A 25870-nucleotide genomic window follows, 5' to 3' on the forward strand; every position below is an offset into this window, starting at 1 on the left:
AATTTTTAGGGCCTTCCTCTGACACCGCCTGGTGTAGAGGTCCTGGATGGCAGGCAGCTTAGCCCCAGTGATGTACTGGGCCGTTCGCACTACCCTCTGTAGTGCCCTGCAGTCAGTAGCCGAGCAATTGCCGTACCAGGCAGTGATGCAACCAGTCAGGATGCTCTCGATGTTGCAGCTGTAGAACGTTTTGAGAATCTGAGGACCCATGCCAAATCTTTTTAGTTTCCTGAGGGGGAATAGGCTTTGTCGTACCTTCTTCACGACTGTCTTGGTGTGCTTGGACCATTCTAGTTTGTTGTTGATGTGGACACCAAGGAACTTAAAGCTCTCAACCTGCTCCACTACAGCCCCGTCGATGAGAATGGGGTTGTGCTCGGTCCTCCTTTTCCTGTAGTCCACAATCATCTCCTTAGTCTTGGTTACGTTGAGGGATAGGTTGTTATTCTGGCACCACCCGGCCAGGTCTCTGACCGCTTCCCTATAGGCTGTCTCGTCGTTGTCGGTGATCAGGCCTACCACTGGTGTGTCGTCTGCAAACTTAATGATGGTGTTGGAGTCGTGCCTGGCCATGCAGTCGTGGGTGAACAGGGAGTACCGGAGGGGGAGTACGACCCTGCCTCACACAGGAAGCGGCGCAGGTCCTAATCCAGGCACTTGTCATCTCTCGTCTGGATTACTGCAACTCGCTATTGGCGGGGCTCCCTGCCTGTGCCATCAAACCCCTACAACTCATCCAGAACGCCGCAGCCCATCTGGTGTTCAACCTTCCCAAGTTCTCTCCCGTCACCCTGCTCCTCCTCACACTCCACTGGCTTCCAGTTGAAGCTCGCATCTGCTACAAGACCATGGTGCTTGCCTACGGAGCCGTGAGGGGAACGGCACCGTACCTTCAGGCTCTGATCAGTCCCTACACCCAAAGAAGGGCACTGCGTTCATCCACCTCTGGCCTGCTCGCCTCCCTACCTCTGCGGAAGCACAGTTCCCGCTCAGCCCAGTCAAAACTGTTCGCTGCTCTGGCACCCCAATGGTGGAACAAGCTCCCTCACGACGGGAGAACAGCGGAGTCAATCACCACCTTCCGGAGACACCTGAAACCCCACCTCTTTAAGGAATACCTGGGATAGGATTAAGTAATCCTTCTGGCCCCGCAGCTTTGTGTATGTGGACCGGTTTAAAGGTCTTACTCACGTCGGCTACGGAGAGCGTGATCACACAGTCGTCTGGAACAGTTGATGCTCTCATGCATGCCTCAGTGTTGCTTGCCTCGAAGCAAGCATAGAAGTGATTTAGCTCGTCTGGTAGGCTCGTGTCACTGGGCAGCTTGCGGATGTGCTTCCCTTTGTAGTCTGTAATAGTTTGCAAGCCCTGCCACATAAGACGAGCGTCAGAGCCAGTGTAGTATGATTCAATATTAGCCCTGTTTTGATCTTTGCCTGGTTGATGGTTCATCGCATGGCATAGCAGGATTTCTTGTAAGTTTCCGGGTTAGAGTCCCGCACCACCTTGAAAGCGGCAGCTCTACCCTTTAGCTCAGTGCGAATGTTGCCTGTAATCCATGGCTTCTGGTTGGGGTATGTATGTCACTGTGGGGACGACGTCCTCGATGCACTTATTGATAAAGCCAGTGACTGATGTGGTGTACTCCTAAATGCCATCGGAATAATCCCAGAACATGTTCCAGTCTGTGATAGCAAAACAGTCCTGTAGTTTAGCATCTGCTTCATATGATCACTTTTTTTATTGATGCAAACTATAAAAATCCCTGTAACCAAATAGAATTTAAGTTAGGACAACATTAACTGCAGTGAAACTTACCACAAGGCATGCACAACTAACTTTCAAACTACACTTTGGGCAAGGGAGATGTTTGAAACAAGCTGTTACTAAAAACAGGCCAAAAAGGAGAAGCGGAAAACCACACAAGTTGTTGTCTCGTACACCAACTCTCTGCTACTGGAGGGAGATAATTCTGATCGACCCTGTTCTCAGATTGTGTGATGGTCAGATCTCACATCTACTGTACATGCGTTAGTAATGTGTATTCACTTTTGAAATTAAAGCAAGTTTCAGTCAGACTATTTCTGTGCAAGTAGCACCCTTCAGGAAGTGGGGACCTGAGCCTGCGACATATAACAGATGTTCACATCAACTGTAGAGCAGCAGTGAAAGACATGGTTTGACTACAACACGTGATGAAACCTACTTCCTCTAAAAGGAAGACTTGCACTCTTTCTCTCTTTTTGTGATCTGTGGCAGATTGATTTGATAGAGGCATGGCGGGGACGAGGTAAGAAAGACACCATTCTAGTGGGTTTGGGTTTGAAAATTGAAAGATGCTGTCATTGCTGTTTCCTTGCTTTTAAGAGTATTTGGGGTTTAGTGGGGGCCATTGGTGACTTAAAGAGATGTAACACCTGGGCAATGGTGTCAGTGGCCTGTGTCTTTACTGGACTTGGCTGATAGGTGGAAAGTTGTTGACACGTGAGGAATATCCGTTATTTTTTAGCATTATAGTCCAGAATCATTATAACATGGTAGATGTTGTTTATGAATGCCCTGTCTACGTGCAGTTAAAACAGGACATGCTAGATGCCACAGGATACCGTAGATTTGCTGTTGAACAAGTGTGAATTCAAAAAATATAGAGAATTTGTATGTCTCTTTTTTTTACATTGCTAAGGTAACTTTTTGAACTTTTTGAAACTGCATTCATTATCCTGTCTGTCAATTGACATTTCTGCACAAGTCTTTACCAGAAATATGACGATTTGTATCACATGGCCATCATTATTTACTGCATTCTTAATGTGGTAATCAGTAAGAAGAAGAGATGTTAGGCTCTATGCAAACATTAAGTACTTTGGATGATTTCTGAATCTGTTTTTTGGGGAGGGAGTTTTAGATTTGCTTCCTGTTGTGAGACACTGTGCAACTTTTCAAATAAACATCAGTATATAACACACATTTGGTAAAAAAGAAAAGAAAAAAAAAACACCAAAATATTTTATGACATTGGCTGGATGTGCCTTAGTATTTACATGATCATTGTTTAGATTTAACATAGATTTTTGTCAGTGGGTAGATTTGTGAGAATCCTTAAATAAGCAGACTGAGTTTTTTCCTGCTCATCGAAAGACACATTACAGCAAGAGGGATGTTTTGCAATGCTTTGATGAGGCAACCATTACAGGAAGGAAAGTTAAAGTCCTCAAGCTTAGACCCGACTTCTAGTAGCGTCTGCCCCTAAATGTTCCTCATCTCCTGAACGTCACAGCTAAACCTAAAGAATTAATGCACTCCCAAATGTCATAGACGTCGTAAGGAGTGGACCAAAACGCAGCGGGTAAAGTGCTCATCTTCTTATTTTATTAAAGAAAACACAAGTGAAAACAAACACAACTAAATATGGCCTCCAGACAACAACCACCAGCTGCCTCTAATTGGAGGTCATTGCCAAAACTCACATAGAAATAGAAAAGCTAGATAAACACATAGAAATAGATAACATAGAACATAAACCAAAAACACCGAAACACACAAAACAAACACCCCCTGCCACACCCTGACCAAACTACAATGACAAATAACCCCTTTTACTGGTCAGGATGTGACACCAAAAGCAAAAACAGCACTTTTAACGGCATTCCATGAAGTGTTCTACATCCATTTAATTATTAGAAATCTTATCAGTTGGATACTACTTATTATTTATCAATATTTGAATCAAAGGAGGACCATCATGCTTTCCCAAAAGTTTGTTTGGGCCCTCAAAAAGATGTTGCATGAAGCATACTTCATTTTCAAAAAGGTATTGTTTTTTTACTGCATCAGGATAGCATACACAGACATTTTGACTTAATAGCCTTCTTCAGTATGTAGGTTATTTTACATCCATTGATTTATAAGAAATCTTATCAATTGGATAATACTTGTTTTTTTTCATCAATATTCTGATCTTAACATCCACTTATGTTTTCATCTCCTTTTGACCAGAATCACCAATCTTCAGAATGTAGGGAAACAGCCACCTCTGATTCTGCCCCACCAGTTGACCGGAGCAGCACAAGGTACAGTCCAGATGCGCATCAAGAGCTCTCAGAGCAGCGGGGAACGCCTGAGTCAAACCAAGTCCATGGTCCTGCAGGATCCTGACCTGCCTCCCAAACCTGTGAGTATACACTGAGTGTACAAAACATTAGGAACACATTCCTAATCTTGAGTTGTACACCTTTTAGCCCTCAGAACAGCCTCAATTTGTAGGTGCATGGACTCTCCAAGGTACTGAAAGACTCCAATGATTCCCATAGTTGTGTCAAGTTGGCTGGTAGTGGATCTCTACTCCAAATAGCTCATTCCATCTCATCCCACAGATGCTCAATTGGATTGATATTCCTGGACAGTCCTATCCTAGGGTCATTATCCTCTTTTAAAAATATACTGTTGTCATGAAGGGATACACTTGATTGGCAATGATGTTTAGATAGCCTGTGGCATTCAAACGTTGCTCCACTTTCATCAAGAAGCCCAATGTGTGCCATCCCAGCACCTACATCAGCCTGCAATGTTGACACACAGCATGTTAGATGCTTGTACTCATGTGGTTATCTGCATACCCTAGTCCTCCCATCAGCGTGAAACAGCAGGAACCAGGATTCATCAGGTCAGGCAATGTTTTTCACATTCTCCAGTGTCCAGTGTTTTCGTTCCTTAGCCCACTGCAACCGCAGTTTTTTGTTTTGTTGCTAAAAGAAGTGGAACTTTGTAAGGTCGTCGGCTGCCATACCCCATTTGTGTTAAGTTCAAACGAGTTGTGCATTATTTTATGGTTCTTTGGACACCAATGTTGTACTGGACTGTCAGTTGACTAACTGCAGTTCATCTGTTGCTCTGCACATTTTGTGTCAGCCTCCTTTGTCCTCTTTCGTCAATGATCTGTTTTCGACCACCGGCCTGCCTTGGTCTGGATGTTCTTTGGGTGGTGGAGCATTCTTGATACACAAGGGAAACTGTTGAGCGTGAAAAAATCCAGCAGCGTTGCAGTTCTTGACAGTTGACTCACTCAAACTGGTGCGTCTGACACCTACTACCATAACCCGTTCAAAGGCATTTAAATATTTTGTCTTGCCCTTTCACCCTCTGAATGGCACACATACACAATTGTCTCACAATCCATCTCTCAATTGACTCAAGGCTTAAAAATCCTTCTTTAACCTGTCTCCTCCCCTTCATCTACACTGATTGAAGTGGATTAAACAGATGACATCAGTAATGGATCATACATCCAGACCAAGGCAGTCACCTGGTCAGTCTATGTCATGGAAAGATGAGGTGTTCCTTATGTTTGTACACTCAGTGTAGGCGTACACACACACCTATCAGCCGGATATACAGATTTTAGAGGCTTATTGAATATTGTTAGCCATTTGGTGAACTGTGCTTATATAAATTCCAGTAATTATGATTATATTGTTTATAAACTGTTGTCGCGCATTAGGTGATTATCATTAGCTTAATTGAGCTGATCTCTGTTTGACTCTGAGCACTTCCCTGTGGGAAAATCAGGGTAAAGATAAAACAGATGATGCATTTACAAAATGAGCAATCTGGTGTTGCATATTGGAATAATGTAGCTACCATGTTGACAATGACCTGGACATAACCCCAACCATTTAATATTTTTCATAAGCTGGTGGAGGGGCTGGCTGACACCTCTGTTTAGCATGGTTCATGCATCGTATCATACAATACATCTGTCTGTTGGCTGGAATGTTCATCTGCAAAATTTCAGATACAAAATAGTATTAGATGTGTTTACAACAGGCCATTGACCTTCAATCCGTCAGTTTAGATTGCTTAACATACACAGTTGTATTGTAAACCTTCATAGGGTTTATTAGTAATTGACAGCAAACTGAATTATTCAGATGATCACTGCCGTGAGGCCACGTCTGGGCTTTTGTTGGGTTGCTTGTTTGCTAATTATGCAGATGATACTTGTTTGTGAGACGTCTTATACTGCAATAATACAGTTTGTCCAGAGGACAGCGATGCAAAGGCTACTGGAGATAATGAACCAGTTCCTACGGACTACAAACATGGTCATTAACAACTCGGAACAAACACAACTCAGAACACAGAACACGGAACACGGAACGTTAGTGTTGCTTTAACATTGCATCAGTGTTCCAGAATGTTGTTCGTATTTCAGATGTTCTTTTCATTTCAGTACATTCATTACACAAAGGGTCTCATCTAACAGACATCAAAATAAACGTTATTTGTTTACTCCCATGTATTAGATATGTTACCAGAGAGCAGAGAAATGCTTTCTTGACCTCCTCCAATGTATGGAAGTAAGTGTGTTAAAACCAGCTGTACCAGCTCCACCCTCTTACACTGTGATTAATGAGAGAATATAGCAGGACCCAATCATAATGAATATAGGACTCTCTAGGGGTTCGGCGTGCCGGGGTAGGCCTATCCTTTGAACAGTAGAGGGCAGGCCAGCACTGTGCTGAAGGATAAAACTGACTACCAAACGATACATTCTGTGAGCTGTGTTTCCATAGTAAAGGGTGTGGATATCGCAGAACTCTTGTTCAACTATGTATAACCTCAACCTCTTCTAAGCTACCTTTACTATAGCTATACCTAGTACTGCTTTTGCTGCTTCTCTATTACTACAATACTGAAATACATGCAGTTGAGAATGGATTTGTCAAATGACACTATCAATAATCTTGCTGTATTTGTGTCCATGTTTATCTTTTGGAATGAGTGTTTACATTGCTGTGATATTAATCTGAATTCTCATGGTCTGATTTTGGTTAGCACCGGGTTGTGTGCGTTGTTAATCTGTTGTCACAATGCGAGGTCTCATCTCATTAACCCCACTGTGTTTCCATACACATTCCTATCAGAGACTGTATAGTCTTGTATGATATAGACGTTGTATATGTTAGTACATTGATGATACATTCACACGTAACCATACTCTGTATGCAGTATATTGCATAATCTTTACTGCATGGAATACATGGACTCTTAGCAGTACCTGTACGCCTTTAATTTCACTGAACCGATTTTACTAGCTAAGACAATATGGCCACAATCAAGCAACAGCTCTGATTTGAAACAGTCAGGGAAATCGGCTCCTCTTCAATATATTTTTCTGCTTTTCTGTTTCTGTAGATCTCTCGGCACCGGAGGAACCAGTCTCAGCATAACATTGGTGGAGCTGGAGCTGCAGAGACTCTTGTGAGTATGACAGGTCATCATAAATAACTGTTTGTATGGCAACATATGTGAAGGAATGTTTTTGGTTTATTATACTTTGTTGCTATGTGGTTGCTATTGGCTATTAGACTATTTCTATAAGTCTAACTTTTAAGTATTATTCACTATAAATATGTTTCTATGCTTTTAACTCAGCAGGCCTATTTTACTTATTAAAATAGGTATATTTATTTTGTTTATATTGATAAAATAGCATGTGTTTTATTTTAATATTTCATTGATTTAATATATGTTATAGGCTAAATGTTACATCATGCATTTCAGGTTGTTTTGAAAGGTGAATATTTGAATAAAGCCAAAATATCAGATGGAGGGAAAAAACTGAGGAAGAACTGGGCTTCAACTTGGGTAGTCCTGGAGACTGATAAACTTCTGTTTTATAAAGAGAGCAAGCAAGAAGCCCTGACGAATTTGGTAGGTTTTTACAACACACACACACACACACACACACACACACACACACACACACACACACACACACACACACACACACACACACACACACACACACACACACACACACACACACACACACACACACACACACACACACACACAGTAAAGTAAAAAGTGACAGTTCAGTAAAGTAAAAAAGTGACATCAATAGGTTGGTAACCTGCTGAATACGAGGGGGCAGTGTTCAATTACAGCCTCAAATCAACCTTCTGAGGGATTGCCTATTAGCATTATGAGTGCAAATGTTGAGTGAACACACGCTATGTGCATTTTAATTTGATGCCAGAAATGAAGCGTTTTCTTTTCATTTTCTGATTTCTCAAACTGGCAAATTAACTTTGGCTTTGATCCCAAGGACTGGAGCTCACCCCATCAAAAAGCACTGAGGAACTGTTTACCCCCTTGTGAAGTGGACTGCATATGTGTGTGTGTGTGTGTTTGTGTTTGTGTGTGTGTGTGTGTGTGTGTGTGTGCATGTGTGTCTGTCTATGTGTGTATAGGATGTGACTTTAATCCACCCTGCCCTGATGTGGTTCTGAGAGAGAGAGAGAGAGATGGAGAGGGAGAGGGAGAGGGAGAGGTGGAGCGAGACAGAGAGAAACTGGTGACTGGCAGAGAGAGAGCGAGAGAAGGGGTGGTTGGGGGGAGTCTCTAAAATGAGCTTGCCATGCTTTTTAATGAAGCTCCAAGGACTTAATCAAAGCCCTCTCCCTTACTGAGCCCCACCAGGGCAACGGTCTGTCAGACTCTCCCCGTCCAATAGTTCATTATGGGCGAGAGAGACATTTCCACTTCCACATAGATTGACATATCTCCCCCCCTTTCCGATGGAAATAGTTGGTACAGTGGAGGGTGGTTGTGTGTGTTTGGGGTGGTGGTGGTGGTTTGTGTGTGTGTGTGTGTTCATTTGATAATTTAGTTTATCTTTGTTTCAGAGTAGAATAAACAGCTTATTAATCTCTTGTGTTATCATTTGGTCGCTGTGGGCAGTATTTAGGTTTGGGTCTAAATATACACCTGCAATGTGTACATCATTCTGTAAGGGGAGTTATTTATTTAGTAGAAACAAGAATGGGCAGTATTATACATCATCCAACTTAAACACATGTAGTTTACTCTGTCTGAGGCAGGTACTATAAATCAAATATCACCTAATTTATCCAATAGTGTACCTGTCAGCCAAGGTAGTTAATTGAGTCGTCAAGGTTCAGTTTATTCCAGGCTGGGCATGTGGGATCTCAGTGAGCAAATCAAGGCCCAAGATGGCTTGATTTGATTCTGATTTATGGTGTTTACAATGTATTGTGATACTACATTGTAATACTGTTGTAGAATGTCCTTATCATCTTAATTTTCTACAGCATCTCACTATAATTTACCCATGATTTCCCTCGTCTGAGACCACAATAAAGGGAAATTATATCTAAATGAGTTCCTATGCCTTTAACACTGATTAGTTCTTCTTTAAAAAAGCTACATTTTCTAAATCACATTCTCTTTGTCTGAAAATTATACCGTTCTTATTTTGATACGGTTACACACCGCTTCTTTAATTCCATAGAGGATATGAATAAGATATTAAAGGTTTGAATGATAGAGAATTACAGCACATGTACATTTCTCAGTTTACAGCGTAATGAATATGAAAAAGTGCTATAGCAAAAGGGTAAAATCTGATATTTGGGTAGAGCACTTCCTTTTGTTTATTTATCGTGATTTATATCAAATATCTGTCCATTATAGAGAAAGCGTCCCTCATTAAACATTGATTTTGATATTTACTGCACAACTATGATACATTTAGGAGTCCCATTCACAAACACAGCAGTGAAACTACAATGAACACAACACACAACAATTTCAAAGAAGTTACAGTTCATAAAATGAAATAAGTCAGTTGAAATAAATTCATAAGGCCCTAATCTGTGGATTTCTCATGACTGGGAATACAGATATGCATCTTTTGGTCACAGATACCTTAAAAAAAGGTAGGGGCGGGATCAGAAAACTAGTCAGTATCTGGTGTGACCACCATTTGCCTCATGCAGTGCGACACATCTCCTTCGCATAGAGTTGATCAGGCTGTTGATTATGGCCTGTGTAATGTTGTCCCATTCCTCTTTAATGGCTGTGTGAAGTTGCTGAGTATGGGTGGGAACTGGAACATGCTGTCGTACACGTCGATCCAGAGCATCCCAAATTTGCTCAATGGTTGACATGTCTGGTGAGTATGCAGGCCATGGTCGACATGGAACATTTTCAGCTTCCAGGAATTGTGTACAGATCCTTGCGACATGGGGCTGTGCATTATCATGCTGAAACATGAGGTGATGGCGGCGGATGAATGACACAACAATGGGCCTCAGGAACTCATCACGGTATCTCTGTGCAATCAAATTGACATGTAATTGTTTTTGTTGTCTGTAACTTATGCCTGCCCATACCATAACCCCACTGCCACCATGGGGCACTCTGTTCACAACGTTGACATCAGCAAACCGCTCGCCCACACGACGCCATACACGCCATCTGCCAGTTGAAAACGTGATTCCTCTGAAGAGCACACTTCTCCAGCATGCCAGTGGCCATCGAAGGTGAGTCTTTGGCCACTGAAGTTGGTTACAACGCCGAACAGCATTCAGGTCAAGACCCTGGTGAGGACGATGAGCACGCAGCAGCTGAGCTTCCCTGAGGCGGTTTCTGACAGTTTGTGCAGAAATTGTTCAGTTTTCCAAACCCACAGTTTCATCAGATGTCCGGGTAGCTGGTCTCAGATGATCCCGCAGGTGAAGAAGCCAGATGTGGAGGTCCTGGGCTGGCGTGGTTACACTTAGTTTGCAGTTGTGAGGCCGGTTGGACGTACTGCTCAATTCTCTAAAACGACTTTTGGCTTATGGCAGAGAAATGAGCATTCAATTCTCTGGAAAGAGCTCTGGAGGACATTCCTGCAGTCAGCATGCCATTTGCAAGCTCCCTCAAAACTTGAGACATCTGTGGCATTGTGTTGTGTGACAAAACTGCACATTTTAGAGTGCCATTTTATTGTCCCCAGCACAAAGTGCACCTGTGTAATGATCAGGTGGTTGGATTATCTTGGCAAAGGAGAAATGCTCACTAACTAAAGAAATTTGATCACAAAATTTGAGAGAAATAAGATTTTGGTGGGATCTTTTATTTCAGCTCATGAAACATGGGACCAACACTTCACATGTTGTGTTTATATTTTTGTTCAGTATAGTAACCTTTATTCACTAAACACCTCTCCACTCTGCCTCTTATATGTCTGTAGAAACCTGGATGCAGCCCTGATGGGGTGGATCTCTGTGGGGCCGTGGTTGAATGGACAACAGAGAGGTCCAGCCGGAAGAACGTGGTTCAGGTACGGCCATTTTGTTTCTGCGTAAAGACAAGGATCAAGTAAGTTCACAACAAGACTAAGCAGCCTGCAAATTGTCTGTTTTAGTTGTTGATGATGGGATGTTCTCGGATGCACTCTTTCCTTGATAATTTCAGTATATAATAGACTCAACTTAAAATATTTGATCAATTTTCATAAATTATTTTTCGTTGCTTCAACCACCTGTTCAGAGAAGATATTTCAATTGAGTCAGATTGCACTTGAAGGTGATGTTAAGCCAACATCTTGTCTCCTCAGACCCAATGGCCTTTAGTTTAGGGAATTAGACCTTTGAACTTCACAGTACTATCTTCTTATTGCCTTTTCAAGATACTCTTTGGTAAAAGCTTAAGCCAGCAAAGCAAACTGATGATCAATTCATTGGCGGTGGCAGCACAAGTTTTCATGAGAAAAAAAATGCTGTGATAAGCGGGAGAAAAGGAAGAGGATGAGAGCAGATTTCACGATCTCATCAGACGCTTAAGACACTTCATCGCTGCCGGTCGCTACTCTTCCGCACAGTATTTCAGCCTCAAAATCTTAATGCAGTGAAGATTAAAATGGGAATTACACCATAATCTTAAATAATCCAAGTGCTGTGGACAGAAAAGTGTGTGTAATGCCGACGCAAAGCTATTCTGAGTTCTGACAACATTGTCAATCAACACTAGGATTACAGATAAAATTAGTACGGAAAGTTACTTTTAATTTCGCACCATTCCAGAGACTGATTTATACAATAATCGAAGAAATACCTCACAAAGATATGCCTGTCAGATGGGTAGATACGATTACAAAAATATAATAGACATTTTTGTTTTGTTCGCCCGCTTATACAGTATCTCCGCTCCCCATATCTCTGACTTCCAGATAGATCCCAATTTCTAAGATAATTCAAGGACGATGACAACATAATTGCTCTATTGAACCATGTAAACTAAGGGCCGGTTTACTGACTTGATGAGTTTGGCACTATTGCAAATGGTGATCTCAAAAGGCCATTCACTAGATTTGATATGGAGTAATTAAAATTTCCTGCAAAGTACCCAGTGGTTGCAGACATAAATGTGACTCTCAACTTTAAACCTTCATTGATGGCATCAGTATATACACTGAATGTACAAAACATTAGGAACACCTTCCTAATATTAAGTTGCACATCTTTTTGCCCTCAGAACAGCCTCAATTCGTTGGGCCATGGACTCTCTACAAGGTGTCCAAAGTGTTCGACAGGGATGCTGGCCCATGTTGAATCCCATGCTTCCCACAGTTGTGTCAAGTTGGCTAGATGTCCTTTGGGTGGTGGACCATTCTTGATACACACGGGATACTGTTGAGTGTGAAAAACCCAGCAGCATTACAGTTCTTGACACAAACCGATGTGCTTGGCACCTACTACCATGCTCCATTTAAAGGCACTTAAATATTTTGTCTTGCCCATTCCCCCTCTGAATGGCACACATACACAATGACCATGTCTCAATTGTCTCAAGGTTTAAAAATCCTTCTTTATCCTGTCTCCTCCCCTCCATCTACACTGATTGAAGTGGATTTAACAGGTGACATCAGTAAGGGATCATAGCTTTCACCTGGATTCCCCTGAGCGGTCTATGTCATGAAAATATCAGGTGTTCCTAATGTTTTGTACACTCAGTGTATTTCAGCGTATTTCTTCCAAATCCAACATTTCAAATGCACAAGATATATCGATTGAATGCGCTTCAAATCCAATGTCCAAATATGACAAGGAGCCTCAGTTCAATAAATTCTGCAATCAAACCTTATTTTCCACTCAGCTCTCTATCACTATCATTCTCTGTGAACATTCCAGTAAGGAAGCGTCCTCCCTGGACAGTGTTGTCATTAACAGGCTACCCAGCCAAAGATCATGGGTCATGACCCTGAGAAATGTGCCTCTCAGTCAGTCAGCGTTGACTTTCTAAGACCTCAGTGCTCACCAGCTGTTTTTCCCCACAGTAGCTTTTCAGATCAGCGACATGGCTGCTTGGCAGGCAGGAAGCAGCCAACCTGCTCTTTCTAGAGGAAGTCATGGGTAAAATGATAGAGGAGAGCTGAAACTGACTCATTAAGGCAATGCCCGCCTGAAAAAAAAGTATGTTTTTCTTATCTATGTAGTTGAAAGTTTAGTGAATGTGTGATCGACTGAGGAAGTGGTTCAATCACTTTATGGGGGTCCTGCAAGGGGATTAACATGGTTAGAAGAGAGCTCTGGTTTGGCTCGAGGGCAGCTGAAGGAATAGTAAAAGTGTTAGAAAATGTTGTTGATGGAAATGGTTCAGAAATAGGTGTTCATGTTATTCATCTACACAGTTTATTTATTCACTTTTTTTCTTTCTTTTTGTCGTTGTGGAGGAGTGACAAGGTTGGTGACACAAAGGTCTTCCATATTCCACAAGCAGGGGAAAGAGGATGGGAATGGGAGGAGGGTGTTAACTGAGGCCATTGTCACCCACAGTATTTATTCAGCTGCAGGCTTCTTTTTAGACTTGACACAAGTCTGTTACTCACCCTTCCCGTTATCTCTTCACTCACCAATATCATAATTTGTGTTTATGAATAGATTGACATTGTTCTTCATGATTCAGTATTGCCCTACCAGGAGCTTAAGGAAGGAGGGACTTTGTTTTCTTTCAAGGTTACTCCACACTTCAGCTTAGCGAGACACTGTGATTAACCTTCACTTGGTCTCTACATATGAAATTCTTAAAAAAATGCAAGGTTCATGTCTGCTACATTTTTTATCAGGCTATCAGTTACACAGCCAGGGTTGACAAAGTGAAACGTAACCTTGCAGAAACAAGGAGGGAGCTCTGGTCTTTGTATTTGGATTCCTTTGACACCTGAGGGACCCCCATATCTTGTGCCATGCTCACGGAAAGAATGCATACACAAACATAGTTAGAAACCAGAGAAAACTGTGGTCAATTGTGATGTGGTTGTTTTGAGGCTGAGAGTAAGTCACTTCTGCGTCTGTATCAGTCTCAGGTTAAACATCGCATGAGGATTGACAGGAAATACACATTTTTGACTGCAATATGAGATATGAGATATGTCATTGTTCGTCACACAGCTGCCTTATGATACATAAGATTGTATAAACATACAAAAAGGTTCACTGAAGAACAGAGATTGTTTAAACTTCACTATTTGTACTGCGATAAAAAAAAACATTTAAAGAAGCATAGAGGTAGGAGGGGACATGATGCAGAAAAGGGACATGAGGAGAGGACATACTTTAGCTTGGGGAACCATAAACCAGACCATATATAAGGCTATATAAGGCTAACATTGTCCGATCAAAGTCAGACACAATGAGCAGAACTCTGTATTCCAAACTGCAGTCTACCTATATTGAGCTGTCATACCAGGGGTGGCAGGTAGCCTTGAGGTTAGAGTGTTGGGCCAGTAACTGAAAGGTTGCTGGTTCGAGGACCGGAGCTGACAAGATAATAAATGTATATAAAAAAATCTGTAGCTGAGCAAGGCACTTAACCCTAATTGCCTCAGCGGTGCTGTTCAATGGTGACTGTGACCCTACTCCCTTTGGGGGTTTCAGAGGGTTGGGATATGCAAAAAACACATTTCCATTACAAACTTGTGTTTAACAGGACAAATATAAGCACCCCCCAAATAATATACTAAAAATAATATGTCAAAATGTCTGTTTCAGAAGACTGAATGGAAATACCTGGCACACTGTCTTTATAACCAAAAGCAATTCATAAGAATTTCAACATTATTAGTTTAAAAAAAAAACTATTATCAGCATTGATGAAAGCAGATAGTCTGTTTGAAAAGGACTAACGGCTCAAAAACTATCCCACGAGGCTAATAAAACTAGAAATATCTCTGACATAGCTCAACAAATGAAAAGGAGCACAACTTTGAATAAGTGGTCATGCATTTTTCATGCCTTTCTGCATATTTAAGTGTTTGAGTCTGGCTTGAGTGAGTTAAAAGCAAATAACAAAAGGAGCAGAAAAGTCCAAATTGCATCAACTCCACCAGAAGAAAGAGAGACAAAAAGTAGTGTAGTGTCAAAGGCGTCTGGTTTTAACCACTGGCCGCTGCTACAGAGACGTCAACACCAGCATCCTTCTCTCATCACTAATTGATTCTTTGGAGTTTTGGGCGACTCTCGCTGTGAGCCCCCTGTACCCTCTCTGCTCTGACAAACATCGTTCTCATAGTCACGATGTGGAAAAACAGACTTCAACAACAACCATGGAGAGAAGACAGAAACAACTAAGATGATGAAATAGAGCCCAGGGCTAGAAAATAATGAGTCCATTTTAGTGGAGGAGCTTTAACCTGCCACCACTCTAAAAACATTGCTTTGTCTTGACTAATCAACAGGAAAGTTTAATATTCTTGCGAAAGACCCGTAATCACTTCAGGAAGCGTCCTTCTGAGTGTTAAAGGTGAATTAAACTGGCAGGATGTCATCCTAATTTTTTCGGAAGAAGTTCATTGAGGTTAGCACAGTTTTTGATCTTCGGATTTCTGTATGAGCCTCAACCTTTCTAAAGTTCAGTCAGTTGAAAGGCATTGACTTTTACAACTGGCTTGGCCCTTGTTACACCAACACAGAAATACTAAACACCTCCACATCATTATGCATCAGTCAGGCCCTGAAGTGTAGGAGCTGTATCTTGAGTGGAGTAAATAAAAAAAGCTGGACCAGATCGATGTAAATGAATGTATTTACTATTGAAAGCAACTGAAAGATCAGTACAGTAGATAGTCAGAGCAGGTTATAGTTTGTACAGTAGGAGTAGGATTTATCCAGTGCCTACTGGTCCCCTGATCCCAGGATGTAATCGTCCAAAGCTGCTGACCTGACTACTTTAATGCCATCTGTCTTAAAGCTCACGGTGCCTGATTGCTTCTTGATGACCAGCCGTGATTACGATTGTGAATAGGAGTGGCTCGCTCCCAAAATGGATCCCACATCACATCACACACAAATAGAGGTAGCCTCTCACAGACACAGACTGTGCTTGTACTAGCCAACACTACTTTGGTGAGGTCTAGGAGATTGACCTGCGGTTAACCTTTTACTGCTGTGGGCTAAATCAGGGTCACACAGAGTGTTTCTTGGTAGTCTTAAACAAATCTACTTTGAAACAAAAGTATATACCTCACAGAGATAGTTATGGGGGAAAAAAGAAGACACCTGTACCATGTCAGATATAGAGTTGAATGTATTTAATTTGGAGTTTATCCAAATATTAAACTTTATGTACATCACAGAAGACTGAAATATAACAAAACCGTTTCACATAGAAACACCGTATTTTCTGCGTATTTTTTGGTTTTCATGTTTATTAGTTATGAAATGATGAAAAATATTAATAACATTCCACCCATGAACCCACTAGATGGTGATTTGGTCATTTGACTGCAGGAAAGGGCTACACCCAAAAAGAAACTCCTAACTTCCATAGTGTTGATGACAGTAGGCATCGGCCAACAACAAGTAGCTTAGTTTATTTAAAATACAGCCTATACTAGAATGTTAATGGAAAGGTTAGTTGGACCATAATAGCAATATCCAGATCAATGAATGAATAATACCACATTTTGTTTGATTTTGAGCAATCACATTTTATATAATGAGCATATCCTTGCATTTCATTCTCCCCTGCTATTCCTTCATCCACCTCCCTCTTGTTGTCTTGTCATTTCTTGTCCTTCTGGCTGGAGGGTAGAGACCGCACCACTAAGACATGCACCATATTGTAGCGATGCATGTCTCCGTGGTGTCAGAGCTGCGGGAGTCTAGAGCTCTTTAACAGTGTTATCACAACTGGCGTTTCACACTGTACCTCACGGCCATGCGCACGGATTGATATGCTTCGGAGTGACTTTGTGATAAGTGTTATGGCTAATTGGCCCAGGAGGATGGCAAAATCTTAGGGCTTCAAATGGGGTCGTAAGATTATTGTATATCAATCTATTCACATAATGGTAATGTGTTTTGTTTGTTATGAGAGGAACGCCTGTCCGTTTGTCACTCTGTGGTCTGGTAAGAGTACCATCATACGTTGTATTTTTATACATATGGATAGCACATTAATCCCAGCTCGGAATAAGGGTAGTTACAGCACCACTTTGTTACTAAGTTATTACACATTTATTCTAAGCTGTGAAGTAAAGTGGCACTGTGATTTTTATATCTTGTCTCTTTCTCCACAAACCATGTAAAAAAAACAAAAAAACAATGACAGCGTTTGAAAGATTCTTCCCTGTAACCCTTAAACACAGATACTTTATGACAACGGAGTCGCAAGGCAGCTGGCAATAGTCCCAGATTAACACAGAATGTCACCTTGTGAAACACTAGCCGTCATCTAAGGCCTGACCCCTACAAGACGTAGTCAGGTTCCCCATGTCATTCTCTCAGCTGGTCCTTTCTCGCACGCAACCCCCCCCCCCACCCTTTGTTTTAAAAAGGCTTTTATCCATTCTGTCACTGGAACACAGTGTTCTTATTCAAAGAAGGGAAACAAGTGGAAAACATAATAGTTTATTAAATTGCATCATCATTGCGTTACGTTGATTGCGTAGTTGTAAGTTACCTTCGTAATGCTCCCTCTGAAGTGGGTCTCCGGAGACTTGAGATGAGGACTTAATCCGTTAAAATGACAGTCTCTCTCTGGTAGTCCCAGAGCGTAGAAAAGGTATTTGTGGTGTGGCCCTTCTTCCTCAAAGCTGCTTACATTGAAGTGGGCATTAATTTGGTTCTTCAGAGAAACAGTGAAAGTATATAGTATGTTAATCGCCAGTACGGTGGAAGGATTTAAACCCCCAACAGCAGATTGCCTTGGAGATTACAACTTAGAAATGAACTTCAGTTAAACCACATGACTTAATTCTAGCCAGACATGCATCACACAGTATTAAATGTTATACCTTTCTTATGTGGAGAAATGTGAGCCACCAAGATTGAGCATCTGGGATGAGTTCAGGTCATGGAGCAAAGAGAAGAGCAGTGAGCAATTTGTGGGTTATAAATTGTGGAGATTTATTACATTTTCTGCAAATGATAGAACATTCTTATGACAACTGTTGCCTTGGCCTAAGATAACTCAGCAGTACATTGCAGGATTAACATTCTGCTCAGGTCAGACCTAAATAAAAAGCATCCAACACTTAGATACTCTTTAATTTCACACTGTTTCCACTGTTATTCTAAGAACTTTTCTTTCTGTGATTATCATCGCAGTTTTGACACATCTACAGATATTTTGTTGCAAATTGGAAATAATTAACTTGGCAAAGTAGAATGCTTCAACATTGCATTGTTCCTTTATGAAGAACCACAATTAATGTTTAATTTAAGAGCCACATGCAAATGTAAAGGCACAAATGGCACTCTCCTCTCTGCTCCGCTGTGCATATTTAAATATTAATGGATCCAGTCAAAATAAAGCCCAGAAATTCAACACCCTCTTTATTAAGAAATGTGATGAAAAAAATTGATTTATTTCATATTCTTTTTCATTTCTAAAAGCAAAACACTACTTTGCACTGGTTACTATAACTGAATTTCACTTCTTAAAAATAAACATAAAACTTTTGACTTTTGTTTTTATATAGTGGCAATGAGCTGAATATATTCCCTGAATAGAAGTCAAGTCATACCCTTTATATGCAGTCATTTTACAATGCATTTCCATTGCATTGTCAAAGCTGATTATCTACTATAATACCTCACATTTCATAACAGTCTATGAATTACCAACTATTGGTCTGTTGGTTATAAAGAACAATGTTAATCAGTGGTATAAACTATTTAATTACATTTTGATTTCCCATTGTCCTTCTTTATTAATTCATATGTTTGCCTATTGTTTTGTTTGACTGTGGAGACCTGGATGTGAGTGTTGCATTAGCTTGCACCTCCTACATTGTCTGTAGTGTTCCATTTGGACTATAGCTAGCATGTTGATATGAAGGGCCTTTGGGGGATCTATCTGCTTTCACATACATTAGCATCTCCAGCAAACATTTGCCTGAGAATAAAATGACCATGCTAATTAAAATCACCAACTCTTAGTTCAAGAGGCCTGTGCACGTCAGGATTAATATCATGGCATATTAAGGAGTTTGCGTCATCCCAACGAACCTACAGCTCAATATGAGCCTGAGAGGCGGTGCCCTACACACTGTACCTTTGTGCTGGCTCAGATTAGGACAGTTGACATGTGAACATGGAGACTGGGTAGGGCCATATTTAGTTGAAGGAGCTTATCTCCATTTTTGATTAACTGAATGAATAGACACCAAGCGTCCGCTGTCATTTCTCTGCGCTGCTTCAGATAATCTTAAATGCATCTTTAAGATGCTCCTAAAAAAATATATATTTTTTAAGCAGTTTGCTCTCAATTTTTGATTAAACTTCAGAGGGAAGAGTCTGCCTTATCAGGAAGTCAGATATACTTTGGTGTAAGCCAGACATTTCAATAGGGTTCTGTTTCCAAGATGACAGGAGAAGAGAAAGGACGTAATGTTCAGGATGCTTTTCTGTATGAGGATCCCATGGACTACATGATAAATCCTGAGTCTTAAACCCCAATATGAAGAGGATTGTAGGCTAGCTTCACCATGATATGGACACATTGGATTTCAACAGAGATTCCAAGTTGCAGGGACCAGTTAATAAACAGTCACTAATATTGGTTTCCTCTTTCAAGGCCTAGGATTTTAGGCTTATGATTTGAAGTTGACATCCAGGCACATAACTTATAAATCTTTGCAAATCTCCCATTGATATTAATAATGTACGTGAAAGGTTGCTTTACTCATACTTCAAATCAACTCGTACTATGATTCTAGAGCTCTGACATACTGGCGTAAATCATTTCTGCCAAATTATACAATTATGAAGGGCTGTGAATGGCAAAATGAAACATCAATGCATACAGTCATCCCAGTTGAAGGTAGCTAGATCAGTCCCCTGTGGGAATAGAGAGGGAGTTCAGTGTGTCCACCATCTAACATTTATAAGAGGAACAGACTGTAACTAATGCAAAATTCATGCAAATACATCTAACTTGGGTTATAAAACAACCTATCCAAGTCCATTATGTTCCAGTTAATCATGGAGAGAAGAGGTGATACCAACACAACCGATCTGTGTTGTTATTTATAGGATATACAGTACTGTACATGGTAATGGTTGAATTTTTTTTTACACAGGTTCCTGTATGCATTTTTTATGTTTTGTGTATCTGACTACACATACTTTATGTTAGAGAACAGAAAATAGATCCTCGGAGCCCAAGGTTTGTGTGTTTGTGATTGTTTTGAGAGCACTTTCAGATTCACCAGTGAGCCTCCTCGTAACCTGTCCCCCACATTGCAGCGTGATTGCAGAGCCTATTACTGACACGTCCTGGGGAAGCCTCCAGGAAAAACAATGTTCCAGAGCAAACATGCTTGTTCAGATGCTTGTAACCCAAGAAAGGAGGGATGGCAAACTCACTCTGACAAGGATTGTGCCCCTAACCATTCTCTGTTTTTATCTGGCATCACAAAAGCATGCTGCTTAACTGCTCCTGACGCTTTGTAAGGAAGTCACAAAAGTCAGCTCCACAATAGTCCCAAACTTTGAAGGTCCATGTAGGGTAACCATGATTGCATGAGTGGAATATTGGGACAGCAAGATGTGAGATGCTACTCCCCAAGGCTACAAGTGACTTTGCAAGCATAGTTGTTGATAAAATATGAAATTTCCTCCTCAGAATTTGTTAAAAGGTTTCGTGTGACAAAAATAATTACAGTCTGGTCTGGCTTTTCATGCTGGATTAAAGAGATATTAATATACGAAGGGGGAAAGGTTACTCACATCCCAAACTCCATACGGTAAAAACACTTCCTCTAAGGAATTAACACATAGATGAATGATGAACAATTGTCAACATTTTAACTAATTTAGGAAGTTAATAACATGCGAAAATACGTTTCTTCATTATGTATGGTATGAAATACCATTTTGTCTCCTTTTATGTTATTTTTACAATTTTTGTTACAAAACATGAGCAAAATTTAATCAGCTGTAATATCAACCACACTTGACAATGCTGACCTTGATGTCAGGGTTTCTCAAAGACTTTTACTAACAGTACAGTTATTCTGTTTGACGGCGCCAAATGCTGTTACTACACTGTTGCAGAGATGCAGAACAGGCCTGATATTAAGATGACAAGTATCACACTAATTATGTTTTCCCCTCTGAGAATACAGTCTGCATTTGTCTCTTCTTTTGGCGCACACACACACACACACACACACACACACACACACACACACACACACACACACACACACACACACACACACACACACACACACTGCACAACGTGAGCTTCTTGTCAAACACAGAGAGCACACATTAACAGGCACATAGCTGAAAAGACTCAACAGACCAAGGGAATGAGTATCAAGTGCAAATTCTGCTGATGCTGGAGTGAGCATAGTCTTACAAACTCATGTGGATCAGTAGGTGTCATTAAAATGATATGAAAATGTAAATATTGATTGTTAGTTTAGGGTATTATGAATTCCAACCTTTGCTATTCGATATGTATTATGCCCCGCTTCACGGGAATGCATTAGGTAAAGGCCTGTTTGTTGTTGTACCTTTATTGAGGTCAATTTGAACATTCTCTGTTCCAGATAACAACCAGCTCTGGCAGTGAGTTCCTTCTCCAGGCTGACAATTACCCCACAATATGTAAATGGCATGATGCTATTAAAAGCACAGCTGACAACTTGGTAAGCAGTTTCCTGTTTCTTTCAGACGGTGTATCTGAAGTTCAACATTTCTGAAGTGTTTATGATTTTGGATATTGAAATTATGACTAAATCATTCCGAATATTGCTTAGTCATAACATGCTTCTCGAAATGAAAGTAAGACAATTCCATAAATCATTGACTATGTATCAGGTCAAACATATAATTGTATGTTCCACGTAGTGCAGATAATCTCTTCACTGAATAATGACAGATAATAATGAGTTACTGTATGCAACCAGTTACCTTGGACTCTAAAAGGTTGTAACCTCCTTTCTGATGTAGTCTAAAGGAGCTGGAGGACAGGCCTCTGGCAAGCCTGGCATACAGAGAGCAAACAGCACAGAGTACCTACCCAGACATGGGTTGCCTAGCAAGACACTGTCACTGCCAAAACCTGCACCTGATTCCTCCTGCACAAAGGAACCTGAACACAGACGCTCACTCAGTAAGTTGTCTCCAACATCTATAGTTCTACTACAGTTGCTAATCAAAACACTTCGTGACGTGTTAGTACAATCTGGAACTCTGAGGTATGCTGATTAAAAGTTGTCTCTTATCTGTGCTACTGTAGGGATTTAATTGCTCAAAACATAACTTTTCCAGGGAAACGGTTGCTCAACATTTGCATAATGTATGTGTGCTCATTTCCCTTACCCACCAACGTGATAAGGTCTGACAGCTTTCCTGATTTTTAGTGGCACTTTTTGTGTTTTCTTTTTATATGCCCAAAATGTGTGTGGGACTGTTGATTTCAATTATGGCTCTTGTAGGAACATGACACAAGAACATGCTAATTAACATTATGTCATCGTATGTCAAGTAGCAATTATGTTAATCCCTGTCATTGGTTCAAATCAATCTCATCACCTTAAGCGCTGCGAGACGAATATATTGATGTTGGATGAGCATATTAAAATCTCTAATTAGGGGCCAGGGACATAGAGGCCAAGATCCAGTCTCTTCTATTCAGCTACTTGAACCTTTCATTATGGGTATGATTCTGGCTATGTTCATGTGAATTTATGCCCATGAAAAAGACAGTACTTTACACAAACTGGAGAGCAACATGGATAGCTTTTTTTCCACTGTAGGTCCTACTGTATGTTTTCAGGAAATTATATACAATCACCTGACAACAATATTACTTGCTTTGCAACTCTGTCTTACCCAACTGTAATATAATAAATATATTCAACTTGTTTCTTGTATGGCAAAGCTAGTCCGTAGACAAAATAGGTCATTTGATTCATTTGGGAGGAGCAGTGTTCGTTTTTTTTTAGAATGACAAGCAGGACCCGGACTTTAAAAAACTGCAGGGAATTCCTCTAGACATGGAGAAGTTCAATTGGAATGAATAATAGAAAAAGACAGCCATGGGAGAGACCCCTGGAAGGATGCCTAATTAATAAATAACAGTGGGACTTTAACGAGAGAGAGAGAGAGAGAGAGGGGGAATTAGCGAGGGTCAGGTAGAGAGATGAGGGGAACCATACTATCCACCTCCACTTTACTGGTTGAACATTGTAAAGGCATATAGGCCTACTGAGCCTTTCTAAAGACACATTTAAACACCCTAGCTTTCCCTTTCACTTGTTGCCATTTAACCGTGTGTCTGTGTGTTCCTGACAAGTTTTCAAGTCTTCCAAGCTCACCTACAGCATGTCGGACAGTGCTGATAAGAATGGGGTGAAGAACAGACTCAAAAAGTTCATCTCAAGACGGCCTTCTATGAAGACTCTACAGGAGAAAGGCATCATCAAAGGTAACACAGTATTCTGTTTTAAATGTACCAGTATAAGTGTATTATTTTCCACCACGCCTCACATGTTGTGAAGAACACAAATCTTTCAAAATGTGTTGTACATTTTGTCATCTTTTTCTATTAGGACAGCCCTTCAAAGAAGAAAAAAGAGAGTTAACTGTGTCTGTATATTCCCAGATGTCACAATTTATTTTATAATTGATTGTAAATATAGAATAACTAGTGATGATAATGAGTTATTATACTGATTTAAAAAGGTCTTTCCACATTTATTAGGAGTCACAGAACAACAGTGATTGATAAAATTAAACTGAATGCACTTTACTTGAACAAACCATGCCAATCCAACCGGCAACCACAGAATCCATTCCTCTAAGGGGGAACTAATTTATTGAGCTCACGGTTGAAGGAAAATACACCATTAAAGGGCATATTTAAGCACATTTGCAATCCTTAGAAGAAGGTAACGGTATTTGGAATTTCCCCCAGCTTCAAGGAGACCCTTTAATGTTGTGTCCACGGGACAAACGCTAGATCAAAGGGAGAGGACGTTATTGACGGAATAAATGAAATACTTCTGGATTAAGGAGTGGGGCAGGTGGCCTCCAGACTGTCCTATTTGGCAGGGCTGGTGGGCAAGCCACTTCAGAGAGTGTGCTTCCTCAAATCAGGTCCCCCCCCCTTTCCTATCGTACTTCAGAATGCAAATTAAATCCATGCAACGCGAGGGTTATTTGAATTCCTTTAGGAGGGGTAATTTTGCTCCATTTCTCTGCCCCCCTTCCCCTCTCCCTCGTCTTTTCTCTTGCTTATCTGCCGAGCGCTGGGAAGTGCATTTTGTATGCAAAGGTGCCGTGCTTGCAGTCATTTATGTATTTGGTGCACACTCCCCTCCAGTGTATAAACAAGAGAGGGCGATCTTTGATGTTGCACAGTGCTAGAGAGACAGCACTGTTCAAGAGTCCCGATAATGTAACATAAGCCAGTTGATGAGTGAGAAAGTGTACCTCTGGGCACAGTCAGTTTGAATTCCTGTCTATGATTGATGAGGTATGCTTTGCTAACCCTAGCTTTTGCTAGCCCTATAGGGCGTCTACTGGAGATTAACTGACCAGAGTTAGTGACCACAGAACCTGAGTTTATTGCCAGTAAGGACAGGTTAAATGAGGGACGCCTCAGTACATTTAAATGGACAAAAGTAGAGTAATGAAGCAATGGGAATGTTCATATAAGGCAAGAAAATGTGTCTCCCCTCTTCCTCTGATTGGAGCAAAGCGGCCTGGGATTCTCAGGGTTCATGGGAAAAAATGTTAGCGATAAAATGCTAAGTGTGTGATTAAACATTAGATTGTTTATCCTTTACCAATGTGGCCGTGGAATCCATGTAGCCTACTGTTAGTAGCACTGTTCTGGAAACAGCCATCAGAGGAAAGCAGGGCAGTAGGAGTCAAGAGCGATGAGTGTTACTACTCATGCTATGAAATAATTACCTATCCCTCCACATAATGATGATGATGATCAATGGACAGTATTAATGAGATTTTTCAAGCGTGAATGGAATGACTTATTAAACAGACCTTTTACCGTTCCACCAAAATTCCTGAGATCTGAAAACAGACATTTCAACACATTCCACGTTTGAGGACTTTTGATGCAATTAAATGCAATATCTGATGATTACTGCTAATATCTATATTTTTACACTGTCTCTAGTTCAGTAGTTCTGGGAAATAGATTTTTTACTGAACAAATCATGTCTTTTTTTCCTCACAGATCGAGTGTTTGGATGTCACTTGTTGGCACTTTGCGAGCGGGAAGGGACCACTGTGCCAAAGTTTGTCAGGCAGTGTGTGGAGGCCGTCGAAAAAAGAGGTATGCACTATTACAATTTTTTTTATATTTAATTAATACTTTGTTTATGGGAAATAAATCAACAATGGATAAGATGTGTGTGGGAAGTATGTACTGTATTGTCCTCCTCTATTTGGGAGTTTGACCCTTCTCCACACCCTGACCCTGTCGAGTCAGCCTGTCCACCTCAGTGATGCTTCATCTCACACAGTTACAGTAGCTGCTTCAGCATTTCACCACTGTTTACACTTCCCCCTCTGTTTTGACATTTGAGAGTGAA

General features: G+C 40.9%; 1 protein-coding gene across 3 annotated transcripts in view; it reads left to right on the forward strand.

Moving 5' to 3' along the window:
- Window positions 1-1986: 1986 nt before the first annotated feature.
- arhgap15 (Rho GTPase activating protein 15) overlaps window positions 1987-25870 on the forward strand; it is a 51171-nt gene continuing 27287 nt past the window's right edge. For 2 of the 3 annotated variants that reach the window (XR_006761933.1, XM_014173506.2), the window contains exons 1-9: window positions 1988-2290; window positions 3997-4171; window positions 7195-7260; window positions 7564-7713; window positions 11045-11134; window positions 21857-21955; window positions 22260-22422; window positions 23608-23739; window positions 25513-25611. Coding sequence is in view for 2 of the 3 variants with exons in the window: in XM_014173506.2 (XP_014028981.1) it covers window positions 2277-2290; window positions 3997-4171; window positions 7195-7260; window positions 7564-7713; window positions 11045-11134; window positions 21857-21955; window positions 22260-22422; window positions 23608-23739; window positions 25513-25611 (988 nt within the window). In the remaining variant the exon portion in view is untranslated. Of the gene's footprint in view, window positions 2291-3996; window positions 4172-7194; window positions 7261-7563; window positions 7714-11044; window positions 11135-21856; window positions 21956-22259; window positions 22423-23607; window positions 23740-25512; window positions 25612-25870 lie in introns of all 3 variants that reach the window. The other variant, XM_045707403.1, reaches the window with a different exon arrangement.

Source organism: Salmo salar, chromosome ssa25, assembly GCF_905237065.1.
Source record: "Salmo salar chromosome ssa25, Ssal_v3.1, whole genome shotgun sequence".
Lineage (NCBI taxonomy): Eukaryota > Metazoa > Chordata > Actinopteri > Salmoniformes > Salmonidae > Salmo > Salmo salar.